Here is a 23,662-nt window from a genome sequence, read left to right on the forward strand (position 1 = left end):
GTGGGTCTTACCTGTCCTTGATACAAGCCAGCATCTTGTATTGTGTGATCAGTTTTATTTAGATGTTCATAAGTGTTACACATGTAGCGATTCCAGAGCCGAGTTTCTTTATCATCAGATATGTTAAACAGCTTTCTCATTTCTTTTTCTATTTGATCTGTAACAAAATGTTATCAATGATTTAATTTTACAAAAATTTACATATTTGTTATATATATGAGAGAGAGAAGATAGTAAAAAGAGGAGCAGTAGGAAAGATAGAGGAAAGGTCCATTGACTAAAAATAGTCCCGATTTTTAATAAATATTCCTTCTTAAATGGGCTCGTCTGTCAGTGCAAAAAATCTTGTTATTAAATAAAACAGATTTACTAAGTCAAGAGATTATTTTTGGCAAATCCTTAAAGACTTAGACATTTTTTTTTAATTCAATATGTTACTTTAAAATTTTTTAATCTTTGTAAAAAAAAAAAAAAAAAAAGAAAAAAAAAAAGTTTATTTCTTTATTATTGAAATAAAAAACAAAACAAATTTAGTCAGTCACAACTTTCAGTCAAGAGTTTATTTTTTTGGTACACACAAGTTTACAAGTGACCTTTTTGTTTTAAATTTGAAGCTAAAACAATAAAAAAAATTTAAATTTGATGTTAAAACAAAAAAATAACACTAGAAAATCTTTGTAAAAAGTAGAAGAAATCCTTAAAGATTGAAGCAATGCTTCCAATCTCGTCTGCTTCTTCCGAGAGAACTACATTTCCCCATATTTAAAACAGTGTCTAACTGCTGTTGTGGAGAGATAAGTAAATAACTTTTTTTTTTTCTTTTTTTTTTTTTTTTTTTTTAAATATTACATAAAGTCCTGTGACTGGTTTATTTCTAAAAACAAAAAGACATTTTTTAAAAGTTGTCTCAAACATTTCTTTTTTGGAGTTATTAATTTCAGACACCCATAAAAAATACAAGCAAAAACTAGTAAAATAAAATTCATAATTTTTACTCTATATTGAAGAAGGATTAGGATTTAAATCGCATATAAACATTTCTTTTGCACTCCATAAAACCAACAAAATTTGATTTGAACATTCTACATCTATAAAAGCGAAAATGTGTGTTAGTGTGGGTGTGCATTTTTGTGTATGTCTGCCAAAGGCTTTTTTCGCCGGGCTTCTCGGTCGGCTCACTCCTTAAAACTTTTTATATAATGTCTAAATCGTAATATCTACAAGTTATGATCGGGGGTCGCATCTATTTTTAATTTGCCTGACTTTAACACACTGTTTTCGAGATTTTTTTTTTTTTTTTTTTTTCCAATTGCCGTGTTTTCGTTAGGCTTTTCAGTATAAAAAAAAGCAAAAACTGGCTTGCAGCTGCGTCATATTTCAAGGTCAAACATCACACAACCTAACTTTCTCGCACGTGTCAATTTCACTTTATAAACATTAACTTAAGACACTTAGCACTTCCTCTCCCATTGTGGCCCAGATGGTTAGGTCTCAGGGTTTTTTTTTTCCATTTCGTTTCACCTTCGCGTCAAGGCTTCGGGGTTCAAACCTACCTTCCTACTAAAACCTTTCTTTTACACCTCCACAACAACAACACCCGGGCAAAGTTTTTTTTTTTTTTTTTTTTTTTTTTTTTTTAACAGGGTTGTTTTGATCTACCCCTCCCAACACCCGGGTATCCCTCCCCCCTGTTAGTCTATCTATAAATATAAAAGCGAAAATGTGTGTATGTATGTATGTTCGCTTTTTGTGTATGTCTGTAAAAGGCTTTTTTCCGAGAAGCGGTCGGTCGGCTCTCAACTTCTTAAAAATCTATATATAGCAAAAATGGATGGATGGATGTCTGTATGTGTGTATGCTAAAAACTTTCGACAGAGAGAACAAAAATTCACAAATTTGGTCTCATATGAAAGCCCCATCCTTCGCCCGAAAAATATAAAAAATTTGGCCAAAAAACGTTCATTTTTTCACCCTGAAATAAACACTTTTCTACAGGGGGTGGAGTGGGGGGGGTCAACAAAAAGCGTCCTCTCATGAGATCAGTTCTGCGCATGCGTCAGACGACGTCATGACCTGATTTAGTTTAAATATTTGAAGAACTGACACAATTTCATGTACGCCGTGTTAGCTCAGTTGGTTAGAGCATTGGTTCATTATCTAAACGTTTTGGGTTTGAATCGTGGTGTGAGATCTTTTTTTTTCGATTTTTTTTAAATTTTAATATTGAAGCAGTGTTATTTAAGCCATTTCACGTAACGTTCGTTTTTCTGTTTTTTTTTTTTTTTTTTTTTTTTTTTTTTTTTTTATTCTTAGGTTTTCATTAACACCCCCACCCCGATCAACCACAAACACCCAAAAATACCCGGGTACCCACCGATTTTTTAAATTTTAATATCGAAACAGGCTTATTTAAGCCATTTTTCACATGTTTTTTGGGTTTTTTTTTTTGGTTTTAATGTTCATTTTTCTGTTTTCTTAAGAGGTCGGTCGGCTCACAACTTAAAACTTTTTATATCACATAGAAATTATAATATCTCGGAGTTAACGGAGCTCACCTGTCTATTTAATTTGCTCGACTTCGGGAAGGTAAATATTCAACATTTGTCACTCGCCGCATGTGGATTAGTCTTTTTCCTATAATAAAAGCGACACTAATTCTGGTGGTATTTTCCGTCTATCAGCGGAAATGTCCAAAAGCAATCAGATTTGATCAATGTAGAAATATTTTCCTTATATCAAACAATTGCTATTCAAATTGGACAACGGGAGCTGCCCCCCCCCCACCAACATCTTGGGGAAACAAAAATAAAAAAGAGCTTTACGCAGTAAATGAAATACTATCCCGCAGTCAAAGTCGACCTCATTAAGTCATTAAAACGTGCACCTGCCAAATCTAAGTAATTAAATAAATTCAAACGTGTTTCCGTTAGTATCTTGCGGTGGGTCAATGGCTAAAGTCGCACATTTTTTTTTTTCACGCTTTAATTTCGAACTTCACCTCAAGGGTTCGGGTTCGATCCTCATACTCACCTACCAAAACTTTTATTTTTATTTTAAGCCCCCCCCCCCCCGGAGTTTTGATTTATCCAAAACCACACGCACCTCCAAACACCCAGGCAACGCTGGGTACCCTTCGCTAGTCTAATATATAAAAGGCAAAATGTGTGTGTGTGTGTGTGTGTGATTGTATGTCCGCTAAAAACTTTCGACAGACAGAACAAAAATTAACTTGGTATCATATTGAAGCTTCAACCCCCCCCCCAGATGACAAATATCTAAAATTTGCCCGAAAAGGACCACTAGAAGTGTGTCAGCTAACCGATTTTCTGCAGGGGGGTTGGGGGGCAAAAAGTGACATTTTAACGTTAAACTTTACGTATTTTTAAATTGATTTATAAGTGCCCCCCCCAAAAAAAAAAATAAACCGCGGAGCCCATTTTTTTTTGAGTCACCCTGTATTCAAAAACCACTGAGTCATGTCACGTGATCTTGACGTCAGCAAGCTGTAATGGCAGTCTGTATATAAAAACATTGCATATATTGGTTGTTATCAGTAAAAAAAATGCAACAATCATACAAATTAAACTATGAACTTTTAGGTTATGAAAACGTTACCAAAGTTATTAGCAGGTTAAAAATAGTAAAATCCGAGACTTAAACCAAAAACAATAAGCAAGAATAAGTAAATAAAAAAATTACGCTTAAAAATATTTAGCAGGAGATGACCGATGTCTTTTCACAATAAAACAAACGGCCATTTTCTTCTTTATATTAGTTACACTATGACCTGATTCTATTTACAGGGAGGAAGGTGAGAGGCATAATATGAGTTAATCAGCGTTTGTTTACTTACACATTTTAATATAATACGAAATGAGAGTTAATGGATTTGGTGACATATGAGGCATAACTCCTCCTTATTTTCAAGTAACGTTTTTTTTTCTCTACAGCTTGAGATCCCAGGTATGACCTCCTCCTTATTTTCTTAGTGGCGGAGGGGGGGGGGGGCGAAAGATGAAACCCCTTTAATTCTAAGAACATAGCCAAAAGACCAAGTAAAAAAAAAAGATGCGTATTATATATTTTACGTATATTAAATTAAGACAAGATGTCATATTCCAAACATCACAGCCTGGGATTAGATAAAATTCATGGAACTTTTCCCAGCATCGCCTGAGATTGGATAAAATTGGTTGATATAATTAGCTGATGTAGGTGGAAATACATTGAATGTTTCCTAGCAGAATACCCAGCGTTGCCTGGGATTGGATAAGATGTATTAGCAGAATACCCAGCGTAGCCCGGGATTGGATAAAATTTGTGTATATGTACTAGCAAAATACCCAGCATCGCCCGGGATGCATGATATATATACTAGCTAATTACCCGACATGGTCTGGAATTGGATAAAATTCACAGAATTTTTCCTAGCAGAACACTCGGCGTCGCCTGGGATTAGAGAAAATTGGTTGATATATGGACAAGCCAAATGCCCAGTGTCGCCCGGGATGGATTACATAGGTGGATATCTGTACGAGCAAAATACCCGGCATAGCCCAGGATTGGATGAAGTAGGTGTATATGCACTAGCAGAACAGCCGGTGTCGCCCGGGATTGTATGACATAGATGGATGTGTACTAGCAGAATACCATGCGTCACCTGGGATTGTATGACATAGGTGAAGTATAGGTCCGATTTATAGGTCAGATTTGAAAGATTTTGATGGTGGTCCGATTTGACAATTTTGAAGGCGCTTGTTCAGTATATCTCCAATTTGAAAATTTTTAACGTGATTGTGCAGTATAGGTCCGATTTGAAAAATTTTAAGCTGCTTGTGCGGTATAAGTCGGATTTGCAAAATTTTGAAGGTGCTTGTGCAGTATAGATCCGATTTGACAATTTTGAAGGTGCTTGTGCAGTATAGGTCAGATTTGACAATTTTGAAGGTGCTTGTGCAGTATAGGTCCGATTTGACAATTTTGAAGGTGCTTGTGCAGTATAGGTCCGATTTGACAATTTTTAAGGTGCTTGTGCAGTATAAGTTGGATTTGCAAAATTTTTAAGGTGCTTGTGTAGTATAGGCCCGATTTGACAATTTCGAAGGTCATTGTGCAGTATAGGTCCGATTTGATAATTTTGAGGGTGCGTGTGTAATATATAAAGCATATACCTAAAGTTAAGCAACATATAGCCATGTCCTTATCAGATGGATGACCACTTGGAAATATCAAATGCTTTATGTATATCACCAAAGTTAAGAACATCTAGCCTGGTCATTATCAGATGGATTACTACTTGGAAATACCCAATGCTGTATATAGATCAACAAAGTTAAGCAATATGGAGTCTGGTCATAATCAGATGGGTAATGACTTGGGAATGCAAAATGCTTTCTGTCAATCAACAAAGTTAAGCAACATTGTCTTGGTCATTATCAGATGGGTGACTACTTGGGAATACTAAATGCTTTATGTAGATCGATGTAGCAAAGTTATTAATTTAGTAAGAGGAAGGGGATTATGTAGGTTAAATCATGAAAAATGATGGTCGAAATTATTAACATATTCAAAAATTATGAAAAGTGATGAAATAAGTTTTTTGATTTGTGTGTTATAATGAAAAAAAAAAACAGCCCAGATAAAGTCTCAAATTTATTATTTTAGAAAGGGGAGGGGTGTATTATGTGGGTTAAATCATAAAAATGATTGTGGAAATTAGTAACATATCCAAGAATTACGAAAAATTATGAAATTTGTGTTATGTCATTGGTGTTTTCGTAATGAAATACAGCTCAGAGTATGTATCAAAGTTATTTTAGTAAGAGCGGGGCTATACTATGGATTAAATCAAGAAAAATTATTGTTGAAATTAGTAACATATCCAAGAATTATGAAAATGAAATATGAGTTATTGATTGGTGTGTTTTTAATGAAAGAACCAGCCAGACAATGTCTCAAAGTTATTACTTTAGTAAGAGATGTGCAATAATGTGGGTTAACTCATGAAACATAATTATCGAAATTAGTAACATATCCAAGAATTATGAAAAGTGTTGAAATGAGAGTTATTTGATTGGTGTGCTTGTAATGAAATAACCAGCCAGACAATGTCTCAAGGTTGATATTTTAGTAAGAGAGGCACGATTATGTTGGTTAAATCATTAAAAATGATTGTCGAAATTAGTAACATATTCAAGAATTATGAAAAATGATGAAATGTGATTTATTTTATTGGTGTGTTTGTAATAAAACAAACAGCCCAGACAATGTATCAAAGTTATTACTTTAGTATGAGAGGGGATAATGTGAATTCAATCATGAAAATAATCGTCAAAATTAGTAACATATCCAAGAATTATGAAAAGTGATTACATGTGAAATGTATCAAAGTTATTATTTTAGTAAGAGTGGGAAGATATGTGGGTTTAATTATGAAAAATGATTGTGGAAATTTGTAACATATCCAAGAATTATGGGATTCAACGACATACGTCCACATATATACTTACAGATTACCCGGAATCCTCTGGAATTGAATGAGATACATGCAAATATATACAAGCAGAATACACGGGCGCCTAGGATCCAATATTTGAGAAATTGTTTAATATATCTATTTAAATTACCCGTCTTAGTGTAGGAAAAATTATTTTAAATATGTGTTGTATATTACCCATCCCCGCAAAGGAAACATTATTTCATATATATGGTATAATCTTAGATAAGGTACAATTATTTGATACGTGTAATATCCGTCCTAGGGTAGGTAAAATATTCATTTGCTTGAAAACGCTAATGATACATAGACATTAAAAATTCCTCTATCCGAAGAATAACAAATATGTTCAAAATCAACTTCAATTTCCTCATTGTTTATACAGTCCCGAGCAACACCGGGTAGCCCTGCTAGTCACATATAAATCATGATATCTATGAGTTAACTTTTGAACCCTGTCCAAGCGAGAGGTTAGTAGCAGGTGCACCAACCCAAATGTGACAGTACTCCATACATGTGCGAATGGTGGCTTTGTAGAGTACAGGATACTATCAGGCGTAATTAACTTTCTAGCACGGTAGAGAGAGCCCACCTTTGCAGCAGCCTTGCCAATGAACTTGATGTATCTATTCCAAGTCATGTTGCCTGTGAACCTTAAGCCGAGGAGTTTGAAGGAAGTACTTTCAGGAAATGTATCTTTAGTCATAACTACTAGTGATTGGTAAGGTTTCATGTAATTATTACTTACCATTCATTTTTTACTCCATTCCACTACAGACTGAAAGTCTTCTAGGGTTTCTGCCATTATCTTAGATACGTGCGGATTAGTTTTCCCCACATGCCTGCTATAGAGCATGGTGTCATCGGCAAATATACCCATCTCAAAGACAATTTTATCAGGTAAGTCATTTATGAATATCAGAAATAAAGGACCAAGGATCGATCCCCGAGGCACACCCACTATTATATAATATTGTCTGGACGTACGCCCATCGAGGACAACTTGGATTCTACTTTCATTTAAGGATTTAATTATGTTAAGTATTCGTTCAGTAATACCATAGGATTTTATTTTCATGAGCATACCCTGTCAAAAAGCCTTAGATATATCTAGGGCCACTGCCCTCCATTCCTCTGCATTATCTAATGCTTGGTATATACGTTCAGAGATTACAGTTAGAATATCTGAAGTAGAGTGGGCTTGTCTAAATCGATATTGAGTGTCAGACAGAAGTTTAGGTGGACTAGAGCTTGATTAATTATGGACTCAAATACTTGGCGAAAAGAGAGAAGAGGCTAATTGTGTGAGAACTTAATGAGTCAGTTCTTTCGCCAGAGCTTTTGGAAAATGGTACCACAGAAACAGTTTTACAGGAAAGCAAGATTTGTTAAGGCATTTGTTAAAGAGTTTACAGAGAACTGGTGCAACCTCAGCGGAGCATTTTTTTAATAGCACAGCCGGGATGAAATCAGATCCACATGCTTTTCAGGTGTCTTTTTTAAAGATATCATGTACTTGAGAAGGGGTAATTTTCAGATAATCTTGTGTAGTTTCTGTTCACCGAGGAAAATCAGGGAAGTTTGCTGGGTCCAAGGTAGAGTTTGAGGCAAACTGATAGGCAAGCATGTTAGCTTTCTCAGATGCTGTGCAAACAACCTCATGATTATTTACTACACTATTATAGATTTTCCAGAAATCACGAGTTCCTAATTTCTGCGCTTCAATGCGTTTCCTGGTGGTTTCAGTATATTCACGCTTAACTGTCGCTGCTTCTTTCTTACAGTTACTTCTAGCTTCTATAAACTTTTGTCTGTTTGTACAGGACTTATGCCAGATAAATCTACGGTATGCATGTTGCCTCTGAGCAATGGCAGCTGAGCAAGTAGAACTAAACCATTGGGGAGAGTGGGGTTTGCAATAAAACTTCCGTGTGGAACATGTGCTTCAATTGCTGCTTTGAACCATTCAGTAATCTCATTTACACACTGTTCTGCATGAAGAGAAAAGATATATCCCCATGGGGCATCTCTGATGTGATCTCTAATGGCATCCCAATCAGCCTTCTTGTAGTACTTTGTCATTTGGAGCAATGGTTCTTCAACTTGGGGTCAAGAGTTTATCACAGCATGATCAGCATTCCCAAATGGGCAATGAGTATTTGTTACACAATCCTCAAGAACTGTTGTCAGAAATAGATCCACAAGTGAGGCTTCTTGGTCCTGGCGATCTGGGAAACAGGTCGGGAATGTTACAGTCTGTGTCAAGGAATGGGATATAGCAAAGTTATGGATGACACTACCAGCTGTGTCAGTGTAGTTATAGAAACCAAGCCAATTTCTGTGATGGGCATTAAAGTCACCAAATACAAATGCTAGCGTCATGGGAGAGTGCTACAATTATGCTGTCAGAGACATGATTGATTATAGTACAGTCCTGGGTTGATGGAGAGCAATAACGTTATGTTGTAAAGTTTGTTTAAAGCATTTGAAGGCCTGATTCTAGTTTAGATTCCTAGACATGGGGAGGGTGTACGAATATCGACTCGTGCATGTGTCTGTCAGAGTCCTTATGACAAAGTGAAAGATAACCAGACATGTTAAAGTGGTTAGATGAGATGGAGGAGTGCAAGTTAGTTTCACTTAGTGCTAAGATATCCGGGGACTTAGTGCTAAGATATCCGGGGGAGTTTGCTAGGAGAAATGATTCGACATCATCTAAGTTAGATCTAAGTCCACAGATATTTGTAAATGCAAGTCTCAAGGGAGGAGGCAAATTCTTTGTGTGTGTGTCTGGTGTGTGTGTCTGGTTTGAACATTTTTTTTGGATTGACCTGTTATTTTATTTTGTAGTTTCATACCTAGGATGCAGTGTTAGGCAAAACGGATGTGCATAGCCACCACCATGCAACACAAGTAGACTATCAGACGGCTTCTCATCTACAAGAATATGGCATCGGGAATGCCCATCAGAGATGAGTGCAGGGCCCCTTTTCATGCAGGACATTGCACTACAAACATTCCGATATTATACAACTGATGATAGAGCAGCCGCTCTAAGCGCTACCGAAGAGTTAGGTCTCCTGTACTGTCAGTGAGAAACCGCAATCAGCAATTGTCAAACTGGTACCCTCAAACCTGTCCGACAGCAGTTCAATCATGTTAGCATATATGGTAAACAAGCACCCCCAAGATGCCCGGCTATAGGGGAAGGGAATGATGCAAATGTGGGGGGATGGCATTCATTGCCCTAGTCAGGAAACAAGGCTAAGCACTGGATGTCTTTAATGAGTCACTGCGGCCACACCTCTGCTTCTGGTTAATAGGCAAAGAAGGAGTATGGAAGCTGGGCGACAGGTAGAGCCTATCTACTCCTTAAGCAGTTTAGGTTTGCAAACCAATGATTTGATTAAGTCACCAGCTCTAGGGAGGTTGTTGTCAAGGACTGAAGAGGCCTCCCTCCTCCGTTTAGTGCCAAGACGAATGAGGTCAGTGGCACAGGTTTACAGAGTTTTCCTTCTAAACTGACCAGATCTACGGGTCTGTCAGCACCAAAAGGGTTTTCCCCATGACTGGTTTCAAAGCCAGGTATTTCTATGCCCCTGAAGTAATAGTTTGGATTAATAGAATTAGTATCTGCTTTGAAGTTACTCCTCAGAATAGGATTAAAATTGGAAGATGTGGTTACATTTTGAAAGGAGGTATCTATGAGTATGTCGTGTAGATTTAAGGTTAATATCTACTAGGATTAAGAAAAGATCAAATATGGTTTGTGGATTAGTGATTAATTTGAAATTATAGTATAAGTGTTAGAGTGCGTTTCGAAATGTGCTTTAAGTGTTAGTTTTCATGTAAAGATAATCACCAGTACTTTATCCTATCTAAGTGAAAGAAAGATATAGTTGCTAGTTAATAGATCACTTATAATCTGGGCAAAAACTGTGGCTATTAGTTATCTATTTTATAGATATTCTATAAAGTATAAATATAGGTTAAGCTATTGCATCCGTTAGCAATAGAAATCTATAGATGTTTCGCATTTATCGATTTTTAAAGGGTCAGCCTACTAAAGTTTAGGACCGGAAGCTAAACCCCCCTCCCAAGGTAAATGCAAAGTATGTGATTTTATATGAGCTTGGGGAGAAGAGCAATTGGTTTTTTGTCCAGTTGGAACAGGAGAGATGATATTAGCAATACACATGGACAATAAAACGCTTTGGATAATCACAGATTTCAAGGGGCTTCTGCTAAAATTGTTATATTTTACAAACCAAAGCGTTTTAAGTTTTCAAAATACCATCGTTTTGTTTCGAAATGAATATACTTTCAAATGAATTAATAAATAATATATATTATATTTTTAAAAAGTTTTAAGCAAATAAAGTGATAAAAAATGTTATCATAAAACGGCGATTTCAGTTTTGTCGTGTGGTATGTAGCAATTTAAAAACATGATATTGGGGAAAAAAATCGTTTTTAGTTTAAATGTAGACTGATGTAATGTAGAATAATAGCATCAGCAGCAGCAATGGCCTGGTGTAAACAGACGTTTTTTTTTTTTGTTGTTGATTTTTATTCCAGATCGATTTTTTAATTGAAATTCTGGTTATAAAAAAAATTTCCTACATGTTTAACTAGTTATTTTGTTAACCATATAAATATTTAAAAAATAGTCAAATTTAAAAATCATACTTCACATCTGTTGTTTAAAACAGAAGATGTGAAATATGATTTTATCTTTTTTTTTTTCTTCACGTATACGAGCGGTACCAACCCTTTACATTTTTTAAAATTTTTGTCTTATGCTTTCAGCAGATTATTATTGAATGGAAACTAATCCACCAGATTATAAAAAAAAAAAAAAAAAAAAAAAATGCAAAATCGATATTTAAATATTTGTCGGGGTGTTCAGTTAAGGAACAAAAACAGTAGAAGACATTAAATGTAATTAAAAATAAAAATCAAATTCATTCAAAATTTGTGAATAATTTTTCAACTTTAGCAGAAAGTTTTTTGGTACTTTTACAGTTTATTGCCAAAAATGGAGATGCCTTTTTTTTTCGGGCACCTGTCTTAAAATCAGAGGGAGAAATCAGCATTTTAAACTATGAGCGAAGTAGGAAATAAAAAACAAAAATTACAAAAGTATTTTATTAAAATTGTATTTTCTTAAAAAGACTTTTCAATAAATGTCTTTACAATTATATTTTGATACATTTTTATACAAGAAATGTTTTGGTTTTCAAATGCGCTCACCCAGTTTAAATAATTATGAATATGTCATTTTCTGTTTTTAATAATATATATATATATATATATATATATATATATATGTTTCATGAAAAACTTTCCATTTCTCCATTTTCGGCAATAAACTATAGAAGTACTGTTAATATAAAAAAAAATTTTATATTTAAATAGGTGGGACAAAAAATACTTTGTACTTTACCAAAGATTACATTTTCTGAATAACATTTATTTTTGACTGTTGTAATTCTTGTAAAGTTTCACACTAGATGTCAAACACTCTTAACAAAAAACACCCTTAATCTTACGTCTAACCCTAGGTACAAGTAGCAAGCCTCCTCCTAAAACCTTAGCCCTAACAATAACCCTAAGTCCGAGTGGCAGAGCTCCTCACCAAACAAAATACCTTGGTAAGCTACATAAGCGCCAAAAAGACTTTTCCTTAAAGAAAAATGCACATGATTAATCTCCCATAAAAATAAATTGGTCAACTGTCCTCAAACGCTAGAATGGTTTTGAAATAGTGAATTATTTTACATTAAATCTATGTGAAATCAACCGTCACTCTAAATTCTAAAACAATTTCCCTTAGCCCTATCATTAACCCAAAGTCAGATTGGCAACCTCCCCACAATTGATGAAAGACCCTCTTAAAACCACACAATCGTCTTTTAGAAAACAGAAAAACAAAAAACTCCCGGGATTTATCTATCATAGAAAAAAAAAAGAAAAAAAAAAGGGTTAACTGCCCTAAAACGCTGGAATGGTTTAAGATGGGAAATCATTTATATTAAATTCCAAAATTTTTGTTTATCTTTCATTAAAGTTTTTCAAAGTGTTCTCACGTAATTGTCTACAAAGGTAGAATCACATTTAGGAGAGGTGGTCAAATTGGGAGGGGGGGGTAACGCAAGGTATTAATTTACATTAATATCAAAGAAATATCGCAATATATTCATTTTTAACAGTCCTAGATTTAGATTTCAGTTATTTGTGCATAAAATGCATTACAATTCAGTTTTGAGTTCTCTAACTTCTTTTCTTTTAATGGATACATGGCATTTTTAAGTTATTGCAGCATATTATGTGCATTTACTGCAGATTATTTAGAAACCATTAATTTCTGGAGATTTTCAGTAGTATACTACTTACATAGCAAATTTCATTGCTTAATCTTGTTTTAATAAAGATATAGCATTATTACTGAAAAAGTAGTGTAAAAAAATGTGGTGAAATGCATATGGTCTCAAAGAGGGAAAAATATCCAAACATGTGAGGTACAAAAATAATCATAACTTCCTTGATTTTAATTGGATTTAAAAAAATTTAAGATTCTTTCTTAGCTCATCAAGCTCTTTCTATCTATGCCATTATTGAAATATTTTAAGCCATTTTAATTTTTTCATGTGTATTGCTATACATATCTGTCCCTACTAATAAAGTAGATGAAATTAACATGGAAGTGATTTTTTTTTTGTTTAACGGCATATCAGCCCTTTGTGGGTTATTTAATGCTGAATCCAGTTATTTTGGGAATAGTATTCGATGTTGTATCCAGTTATTTTATGAGATTTTTATTCTTCAAGCTCAATCGTTAGTTCGTAGCTTTTGGTTTGGTTGTTTCATAATGGATTTTATGTCATTTTTGTTCTCTGCCTTGCAGAATATGATTGGGTTTTGCAATGGGAGGGGGAAAAGGGTTATAGTATTATTAAGTCCTGTGTTATGAATGTAGTTATATTGTTGATAGTGTTTTATATTCAAATTGTCCTCATTCTTAAAGAAGGTTTCTTGGAGACAAATAACCATAGGATTAAATTTGGTTTGCAACAATAAAATTTCATTGTAATTTGCCTTCAATCCACGGCAATTGATTTTTTTTTTTTTTTGGTTTGAGGAGTAACTTCAGTTTCCATGTCTTCTAATTCCATAAATCTATTTGTAGTAGTAGTAGTAGTAGTAGTAGTAGTAGAGGTTTCTGTTTGTGGTAATTTCTTTATATTTTGTTTTTTGGTAGATGTATTTTTTGTTTGTTTTTCAAGTGTTTTTTTTTTCACCACAGGGAAGACGTATTGGTGACCTGTGTGGTCTTTCTTTTAACTGATTTTGTTTTTCCTTAGTTTCGTCTTTTTCAGCATCTGCACAACGTACTGGTGATTTTTGTAGTCTTTCTTTTGATCGACTTTGTTTTCTTAGATGTTCTGATTTTGGTTGAGAATTTGTTTTATTGGTAACATTAGTTGATGATTTAATGGGATGATTAATTTTTGATATGTTTGGTTTGATTTCATTTATAAATTTGGGCCAGTTGTTTGATCCCAATTGTAACAATTTGTTTATTAGTATTTCGTTTTTGGAGTCGGGTTAGTGATGCTGGATGATATACAACTTGAGGTGACTTGAGAGTACATGTTTTCCTACATGTATCCATCTTTTTTTTTTTTTTTTTATATTCAATTTTCACCCCAAACAAGGCACAGTGCCACTTTGAAGCAGAGGGCTACTATCAGGGACTTAATTAGCGGGGTCATTATGAAGGGAGATGAGTAGAAAGATGTTTGTTAACATTACACTTGAACTTCTGCATATCATTGCAGTTGGGAAAGCAGAATCCAGGAAGGGAGTTCCAAAGACACGCAGTTCTGGGGAAGAAACTATTGGAGTAAAAGGCTTTCTTGCACCTAGGGATCTCTACTGTAAAGGGATGAGACTTAGTAGCTTGTCGGGTTTGTCGGGGGGTAGTTACGTCGGGGAGGTACAAGTGTTTGCAGTTCGTCAGAGCATTCACCATTAAAGTATTTGTAGAACAGGCAGAGGGATGCAACATCTCGTCGATGGGACAGAGGCTGAAGCCTAGATGACAGTTCAGGACCTATCAGGTTGGCGACTCTTTTGAACCCTGTCCAGGAGCGAGAGACAAGCAGCAGATGCACCAGCCCAGATGTGACAACAGTACTCCATACATGGGCGAATGGTTGCCTTATAGAGGTATAGGATACTGTCAGGCGTAAGTAGTTTTCTAGCACGGTAGAGGGAGCCAACCTTCCTTGCAGCAGCCTTCGCAATGCTCTCAATGTATCTATTCCAGTTCATATTCCCTGTAAACGTTAGGCCGAGGAGTTTAAAAGAAGTACTTTCAGGCAATGTCTTCTTGGCCATTGCTATTGGTGGTAGAGAAGGTTTCTTGTAGTTATTGAAGGAAACAAGCTTAGTCTTAGCAGCATTGAATGTGACCAACCATTTTTGTCCCCATTCCACTACGGATTGGAGGTCATCTTCTAGTGTTTCTGCCATTTTCTTGGATATGTGTTCATTTGTTTTCCCCTCATATCTGTTATAGAGAGTGGTGTCATCGGCAAATATACCCATCTCCGAAACAATTTTATCAGGCAGGTCGTTTATGAATATCAGGAATAATAGAGGTCCAAGTATAGACCCCTGAGGTACTCCCGCATTTATGTCATTGTTTGGATGTACGACCGTACCGTCGAGGACAACTTTGATTTTTCTATTACTTAAGAAGAATTTAATTACATTATGAATTCTTCCAGTGATTCCATATGATCTAATTTTCCTTAGAAGACCATCGTGCCATACCCTGTCAAAAGCCTTAGATATATCAAGGGCCGCCGCTCTACCCTCCCCTGTTTTATCCAATGAACGGTATATACGTTCAGAAACTACAGTTAAGATATCTGCTGTTGAACGGGCTTGCCTGAATCCATATTGTTTGTCAGTCAGGAGTTTAGCAGTTGTTAGGTGCTGGACTAGGGCTTGATTAACTAAGGACTCAAATATTTTGGCGAAAAGCGGGAGGAGGCTAATGGGGCGATAATTTAGTGGGTCAGTTCTTTCACCAGAATTCTTGGACTGGTACCACAGAAACGGTTTTCCAGCTACTATTTTCCTGGCTTCGAGGAAGGAGATGTTTTTGGTATGTTTTATTGATACTACTTCCTTTTCTTTCTTCCAGATTCTGCATGCTCTAGCATAAGCAGGATGGTTTTCTCCACAATGTGTACATTTGCAATCAAGATTGCAGTCATTGACAATGTGGTCTGGATCTCTCTAGCCACATCTGCCGCACACTGCTCGTCCCCTACATGCATCCTCATGGTGCCCAAACTCCTGGCATTTAAAGCACTGAAGTGGGTTTGGTATAAAGGGTTCAACTTTTTCAACATTGAACCCAATTTTGATTTCTTTTGGGATGGTGGGTCTATCGAACTGCATAATGTAAGTGTTCGTATGTATAGTCTGATTCTCTTTTTTATTCTAATTCTTTATTACTCCTTGGTTTTTAAGTTCTTTTGTTATCTCTTCAGTAGTGCACATTGAGAGGTCTTGATTTTACTTACAGATTCTTGTGTAGATAAGTTTTTGTTGATATGTTGTGGAAAGTTTTTATTCCTAGGAGAAAAATGGCATGTTTTTCTCTTTCCACTTCACCAGTAGGGTTTTATTTTTTAAAGTTTTTACATTTTTTGGGGTAATATATCCCGATATAATTTTATGTATAATAAACAGTGATAAGGCAGTTATTTTGGTTTCTTCGGTGGATTCCAATACAATAAATTCTGAGGATGTTTGATGTAGTTCATTATCTGAACTATCAGAGTCGACGTGTTGGCGCTTGGAGTTTTTAGGATTGGCCATATATATATAAATTCATTGTTTATGCTCTCCACATACCTCGGAGTCCAATATTGGGGCATGTTAAGGGGGAAACCCATTCGCCTTGTCATGCCAGGGCTACATAAACAGTATACATGTTCCAAATAGGAGCCATCAGCACCCATAATCCTTTAGTTACACAATCCAAGTCGTTTGTGGTAACTTCTGGCACTATACAGCCATGTCATGACTTTTGGCACATTTGACCCTAGCCACCGCCTTCTAACACATTGAAAAGAGGGGAAAATATGTATATGGTTTATAGTGGTACAGGGTAGAACTGTATTTGTTACAGTTTAGAGGAAATTGATAGAAGATGCGTAACTAGCTGATTGAAACGGATCGGGCCCCTCCTTTTCCGAGTCATTACGGGTCGCCACCCATGGCCAACAAGTGGCCCCCTTTGAGAGGCTTTTACTCTCTGCAAGGGGACAATCGGTATATTCTAATGCCCCACTGATGGGAAATATTGGACAAGGAAAGATACTCTTATAATTTCGATATAATAAAAGGATCAACAGACTCCGCCGAGGTTATAGACTTAGTGGGACTGTTCCTATTAAAGGAGCTTAATATAGAGTTAAACACTTTACAGGGATGACACATTATTTGTCACACCAGCCAGACCTAGAATGTACATCAATATCATCAAAAAATGCACAAATTTTTCAAAAACTACAGACTGTCCATTATAGTAGACCCAAGTAAAAAAAAAACTTAATTTCTTAGACATTTCCCTAAATTTAAATTCTGAATCATACTCACCTACCATAAACCTAATTTGAACCTGTTATATATGCAAAAGCAATTGAACCACCCAAAATCTATTAACTTAATAGTACCCTCCATCTCAAAAAGAATATCAGATCTTTCAGTGGACAAAAAACCTTAGAGCGAACTTCAATCTTTTACAACAATGCCTTAAGAAACTTGGGCTATACGGATAACAATAACAGACACAATGACATATACATTAGCTTTTTTGACAGCAGAACTCCAATAAACAAACCCATATATTGATACAATTTCTATTTAATTTTACATTTAAACTCAAATCATTTTTACTCTGAATCTAATAACTTTTACTCTATTTTATCTCTTGTATTTATTTATTTTTCATTCTACTCTCTTAAGCTTGAAGTACCCACACATGCCCCATAAAGCCTCACTCACCTGCCATCCAACCTAATTACTACAGAATACACCCCTACCAACACATCGGATTGATCAATAAATGATAAACGCAGAGGTTAACATGTCCCCTATATTACACTGGTCAGCTTCTTTACTCTTTTCCCCCCCCCCTTCTCTTTATATACCTCAACCATCATCACTTCTGGTCTAGCACTTAGGTACAGACACAAATTTCAAATTCCTCATATTAAAAAAAACTATTTTTCTCCTCACATCATGTTAATTAGGGGCACAAGAAAAAAATGCCCAAATAAAATGCATATGATAAGACTATAAAGTCTTACCTTATTATAATTTAGACTTTATTTTATTATATCCATATTTCAAGTCCACCCTAAAAATACCTAATTTGAAAAATCCTCTTGCTATCCTAAGCTTTTAACAAAAATATTACGAAGGTCTTTAACATAATTCTAATCTACATAAGTAGCAATACACGCAGACGATAAAACGCTTTGGATAATTACAGATTTCAAGGGGGTTCTGCTAAAATCATATTTTAAAAACCAAAGCACCTTAAGTCCTCAAAATACCACAGTTTTGTTCGAAAATGAATATACTTTCAAATAAATTTATAAATAATAATGTACATTATATATTTTAAGAGTTTTAAGCAAATAAAGTGCTAAAAATGTTATCATAAAACCCCATTTTCAGTAAGATTTTGTAGTGACCCCTCCCCTGATTTGTAAATGGTCGTACCACGTTTCTCTAAAGAATTTCGTCATGAAATTTGGAAATTAACTAGAAGAGATATTACTTTTAATAGATTTGGTTGGCCGAAATTCTTTTGACAGCTCATTTTTTTTGTTGTGTTAAAAAGACTTCAACATGAGTTTGGAAAATGCTAAAAAAAAAAAAAAAAAAATTTCTTCAGACACCCAATCTTTTTATTACATTTATCCATTAAAAATAAAAATGTAACCAGCTTTATCTTGTGGTACTGAGCAATTTAAAATCATGATACTTGGAAAAAAATCATTCTATTTTTAAAAAGTATCTAAAAACGATCGGTAGAAGCAGCAGTAGCTACTATCGCTTTATTTATTACTTTACTGTAAACAAACTTTGTTTTTTCATTCCAGAACAAATTAAAAATTAAAAAAACTGAAAATATCAATATAAAATTTTTTTTCTTACATATTTAGTTGGAGCTCATATAATTAGAACATAATTAGCTTAGCTAGAGCTATATATCAGAATATATAATTTTAAAGCAATCCGGCATTATTTTAGGTCAAATTTTAAAAATATAGTTGAAAAACAAATATGTAACGTGTGCACTTTTATCCATTACATTAGTTTTTAACGGTGAAAAAAAACAAAAAACACGTAAATGTGAAATATGATTTTTTGCTTCACATGTGCGAGCAATACCCACCCCCTTCCCCAATATATTTTTTCGGTCTTTTTTTTTACAATTTTATTCAGCGAATTATAATGGAATGGACACGAATCTATCCAATTATCTATATATATAAAAGCGAAAATGTGTGTATGTATGTATGTGTGGTTATATGTCTGCTAAAAACTTTCGACAGACAACAAAAATTCACAAACTTGGTATCATATTGAAGCTCCATCCTTTGCCCGAAAAATATCAAAAATTTGTCCAAAAACGTTCATTTTTTCACCCCAAAATCGACAATTTTCTACAGGGGGGGGGCAACAAAAACCGTCCTCTCATGACGACGACCAGTTCTACGCATGCGTCAGATGACATCATGACCTGATTTAGTTTAAATAGTTGAAGAACTGACTAAATTTCATGTATGTCGGGTTAGCTCAGTTGGTTAACGCATTGGTTCATTATCTAAACGTTTTGCATTCGAATCGTGGTGTGAGATTTTTTTTTCCGATTTTTGTATTTTAAATATTGAAGCAGGGTTATTTAAGCCATTTTGCACGTAACGTTCGTTTTTCTGGGTTTTTTTTTTTTTTTTACTTTGCTTATTCTTAGGTTTTCATTAACACCCCCGACTGATCACACACCCAAAAACACCCTGGTACCCACCGATTTTTTAAATTTTAATATCGAAACAGGCTTATTTAAGCCATTTTTCATGTGTTTTTTTTTTTGTTTTAATGTTCGTTTTTCTGTTTTCTTTTTTTACATTTAACATCGTTCGTTTGCCTTATGTTAGATTTTTTTGTGTTTTTTTTTTTTTTTTTTTCGATATTTGCATGTTTGCCTAAAACTTTCGACAGAGGTGACGGATTTTTACAAGATCAGTATCGTTTTGAAGTTCGACCTTTCGACGACAAATATTGAAAAATAGGCTAAAAACATTAATATCTGGCACTTTTCGGGGGGGGGGGGGGGGGGTTGCGCCGATATTTTCGAAAGTCATCCTCTCCTTTTGATTGTCTAGCCTTAATTTAAACCTACGTCACTTCTAGTTTGGCGGTGTCATAACGGCAAAGACATCAGGGTTTTTTTCTCCGTTCTTTTCCTCCTTTGTGGTACAGGTTCGAGCCTGCCTTCCTACTATCTTTTTTTTTTGCTCAATATACACCTCCAAACACCCGGGCAATGCCAGGCTGAAATGCTAGTATATATATATACATATATAAAATCAATATTTAAATATTTGTAGGATGTGCTCAGTCTCTAGTTAAGTTCCTATTTACTTGCCTCACAACGAGAACAGTTAGACACAAGATCAGGTTTTAATGCAAGGAAAATCCAGCTTCCCAAAAAGGGTCAGTTTGGATAGAAACAAACAAAAATTGTCTCAGTCATGAAGGATTTCTCCTTCACTGACAGAACAGAAAAGGCGAAATGTAGCATCAGAATACTACACTGTGATTTTGGCATAAGTCCAGGTGGAGAAATATATAAAGTTTAACAAAATGTGTCACTCAGACAAGTAATGTTAATGAAAATAACCAAATTTATCAAAAATTTGTGAACGATTTGTTAGCTTTAGCAAAAAATGTTTTTTGATATTTAAATAAGCTTGCCACTTAGACTTAGCATTAGGGCTAAAGGTTTTAAGAGGAGGAGGCTTGCCATTCGTACTTAGGCAAGCTTCGCACCAAACAAAGTTCCTTGGTAAGCTACATATGTCTAAAAAAAAAAAAATAAATAAATAAAAATAAAAAAAAAATCCTTTTTTAAAAAGTGTACCATTTATCACCCATAAAAAAATAAATTAGTCAACTGTCCTAAAATGCTAGAATGGTCTCGAAATGGTGAATTATTTTACATTAAATTTATGTGAAACTAACCCCCACTCTGAATTCTAAAATTGTTTTGTTTTGTTTCTATCATAATTTTCCTTAGCTCTATCATTAACCCAAAGTCAGAGTGTCAACTTCCCCACCCTCTCATAATTGCACAAAGACCCTCTTAAAATCCACACATAATCATCTTTAGAAGAAGAGGGAAAAAAAAAAAAAAAAAAAAAAAAAAAAAAGGCGCACAGGATTTATTTCAGATAGAAAAAAAAATGGTTAACTGCCCTGAAACGCTAGAATGGCTCAAAAGTGGGAATCATTTCACATTAAATTCTAAAATAATACTTGTTTATCTTTCATTAAAGTTTTTTTTTAAGATATACACACGTAATTGCCTACAAAGGTAAAATCGCATATTTTGGAGAGGTGGTCAGATGTGGTGGGGGTGGGGTTTAACGGAGGGTATTAATCTACAATTAATACCAAAGAAATATTGCAATATATTCATTTTTAAACAGTCCTAGATTTCGATTTCAGTTATTTGTACATATAATGCATTACAATTCAGCTCTGATCTTTTCTTTTAATGAATACATGGCATTTTTAAGGAATTTACTGCAGATTATTTGGAAACCATTAATTTTTGAGCCCTTGAGGCTCGCTTTCACAAATATCCATAGGTAATATAGATGATGTAGAGTCTTACTTTTCAGTAAACTCCCAGAGATTTTAGCATTAAGTGGAACAAATTTACACTCTTCAATTCCCTCTAACTACTTTAACATGATAGGATACCGCCTTCTTTGCTATAAGGATTCAGATAGATATATGCACAGGCTTGGAATTGTATATCCGCAGCATCCTCCTTTAAACTAGAGAGAAAAATCTTGAATCGGATGATCAGGCTTTTATGTGCTTTTGATTAACATTTCATCACTGCGTTACTTATATTTTCTCTACCATTTTTCCTCAAGACAGGATTGTACTCTAATCAGCCATGTCTCTGATAGTTTAGATGTAGATGCTATCCTTGGATAGTAATGCCAAAATACATGTGTTTGGTGACTTTAATGTCCACCATAAAAATTGGCTTGGTTTCCTAGGTTACACAGATGCAGCTGAACACTCCACTTATAGCTTCCCTCACACAGACAGTAATGTTTCCAACTCACCTACCAGATCGTGAATCTCAGCAGGCTTCACTTCTAGACTTATTCTTCACCACAGTACCTGAAGATTGTGTGACTAATGCCACTGTCCACTTGGAAACGCAGACCATCTAGTGGTATCAGTTGACACCACATTTAAATCCCAACCTCAAGGTGAAGAACCATTGCTCAAAACAAGGTACTACAACAGAGCTGACTGGGGAAACCATTAGAGAACACATCCGAGATGCCCCATGGACCGATATCTTCTTGCTTCCTGCTGAACAGTATGCCAATGAGAAAACTGAATGGTGCAAAACTGGCATTGAAGCACATGTTCCCACACGGAAGCATTATAGCTAGCCCCACTCACCCCCATGGTTCACTACAGATGCCATTGCACAAAGACAGCATGCATTCCATCGGTTTGTAGTCAAATACAAATAGGCAAAAATCCATAGATGCTAGAAATAATTGTAAGAGAGAAATAGCGACAGCCAAAAGAACGCATAGAATTGCAAAAAAGAACTTGTGATTTCTAAAAAAATCTATAATAGTGCAGTGAATAAAGGGCAATCACTGAGCAACAACCAGAAGGTTGCATGCACAGCAATGGAAAAAGTCGAACTGCTTGTCCGGCGATTCGCTTCCAACTTCGAGCGAACAAACAACTTCCTCCCAAATTTCCCTATGCGGACTGAAGCCACATTAGATGTAAAAATCACCCCTTCTCATGTCCGTAGAATCATAAAAAATTTAGACACCTCAAAGGCCTGATCTCATCCTTGCTATACTAATTAAGAAATGTTCAGTTGAGCTAGCCCCTATACTTTCCAAGCTCTACAATAAATACTTTGCTGAATCTGGCTTCCCTAATAGCTGCAAGATGGCCTCTGTGGTACCAGTGTACAGGAATTCTGGTGAAAGAACAGACCCTCTCAATTATCGCCCCATTAGTCTCTTTTCCCCTCTTAACTAAAATCTTTGAGACCTTAATTAATCAAGCACTAATTCACCACCTTGCAAAGCAAATCTTCTCTCTGACAAACAGTATGGATTCAGGCAATGTCGTTTACTGCAGATATTTAAACTTTCATCTCTGAACGCATTTACCATGTATTGGATAAGGCGGGTGAAGCCATAGCTGTAGCCCTTGATATATCCAAGACCTGTGACAAAGTCTGGCACAAAGGGCTGCTAATGAAAATTAAATTGTACGTTATAACTGGATGTATACTAAATATAACTAGATCCATCTTAAGACGCATACAGGTTGTCAGCATAACTTTCATGTAGGAGTGCCTCAGGGGTCAATTCTTGGACCATTGTTATTCCTGATATTCATAAACGACCTCCCTAATAATATTGTGTCCGAGATGGGTATATTTGCTGATGATACAACGCTCTATAACATGCATGAGGGAAGAACGGATGTACATAAATCTAAGACAATGGCAGAATCGTTAGAAAATTATGGAATGGGGCCACAAATGGATGGTAACATTTAATGCTAGTAAAACTAAGCTGCTCTCCTTTAACAATTACAAGACGCCTCTCCAACCGCCTATAGCGACGACAAATAACACCCTTCCTAAGAATTCTACCTTCAAACTCTACGGCCTAACATTTACAGGCAATATAAACTGGAACAAATACAAAGGACATTGCAAAGACTGCTGCAAAGAAGGTGGGTTCCCTCTATCAAGCTAGAAGACTATTCAGCCCT

At 35.2% G+C, this 23,662-nt stretch overlaps 1 protein-coding gene across 2 annotated transcripts in view; it reads right to left on the reverse strand.

Moving 5' to 3' along the window:
- LOC145277831 (ubiquitin carboxyl-terminal hydrolase 15-like) overlaps window positions 1-23,662 on the reverse strand; it is a 353,560-nt gene that overhangs the window by 187,293 nt on the left and 142,605 nt on the right. For both annotated transcript variants that reach the window (XM_080129744.1, XM_080129745.1), the window contains one exon: window positions 12-157. In XM_080129744.1, coding sequence (XP_079985870.1) covers window positions 12-157 — 146 coding nt within the window. The remainder of the gene's footprint in view (window positions 1-11; window positions 158-23,662) is intronic.

This window comes from Euprymna scolopes, chromosome 6, assembly GCF_053919585.1.
Source record: "Euprymna scolopes isolate OS-2025 chromosome 6, ASM5391958v1, whole genome shotgun sequence".
Lineage (NCBI taxonomy): Eukaryota > Metazoa > Mollusca > Cephalopoda > Sepiida > Sepiolidae > Euprymna > Euprymna scolopes.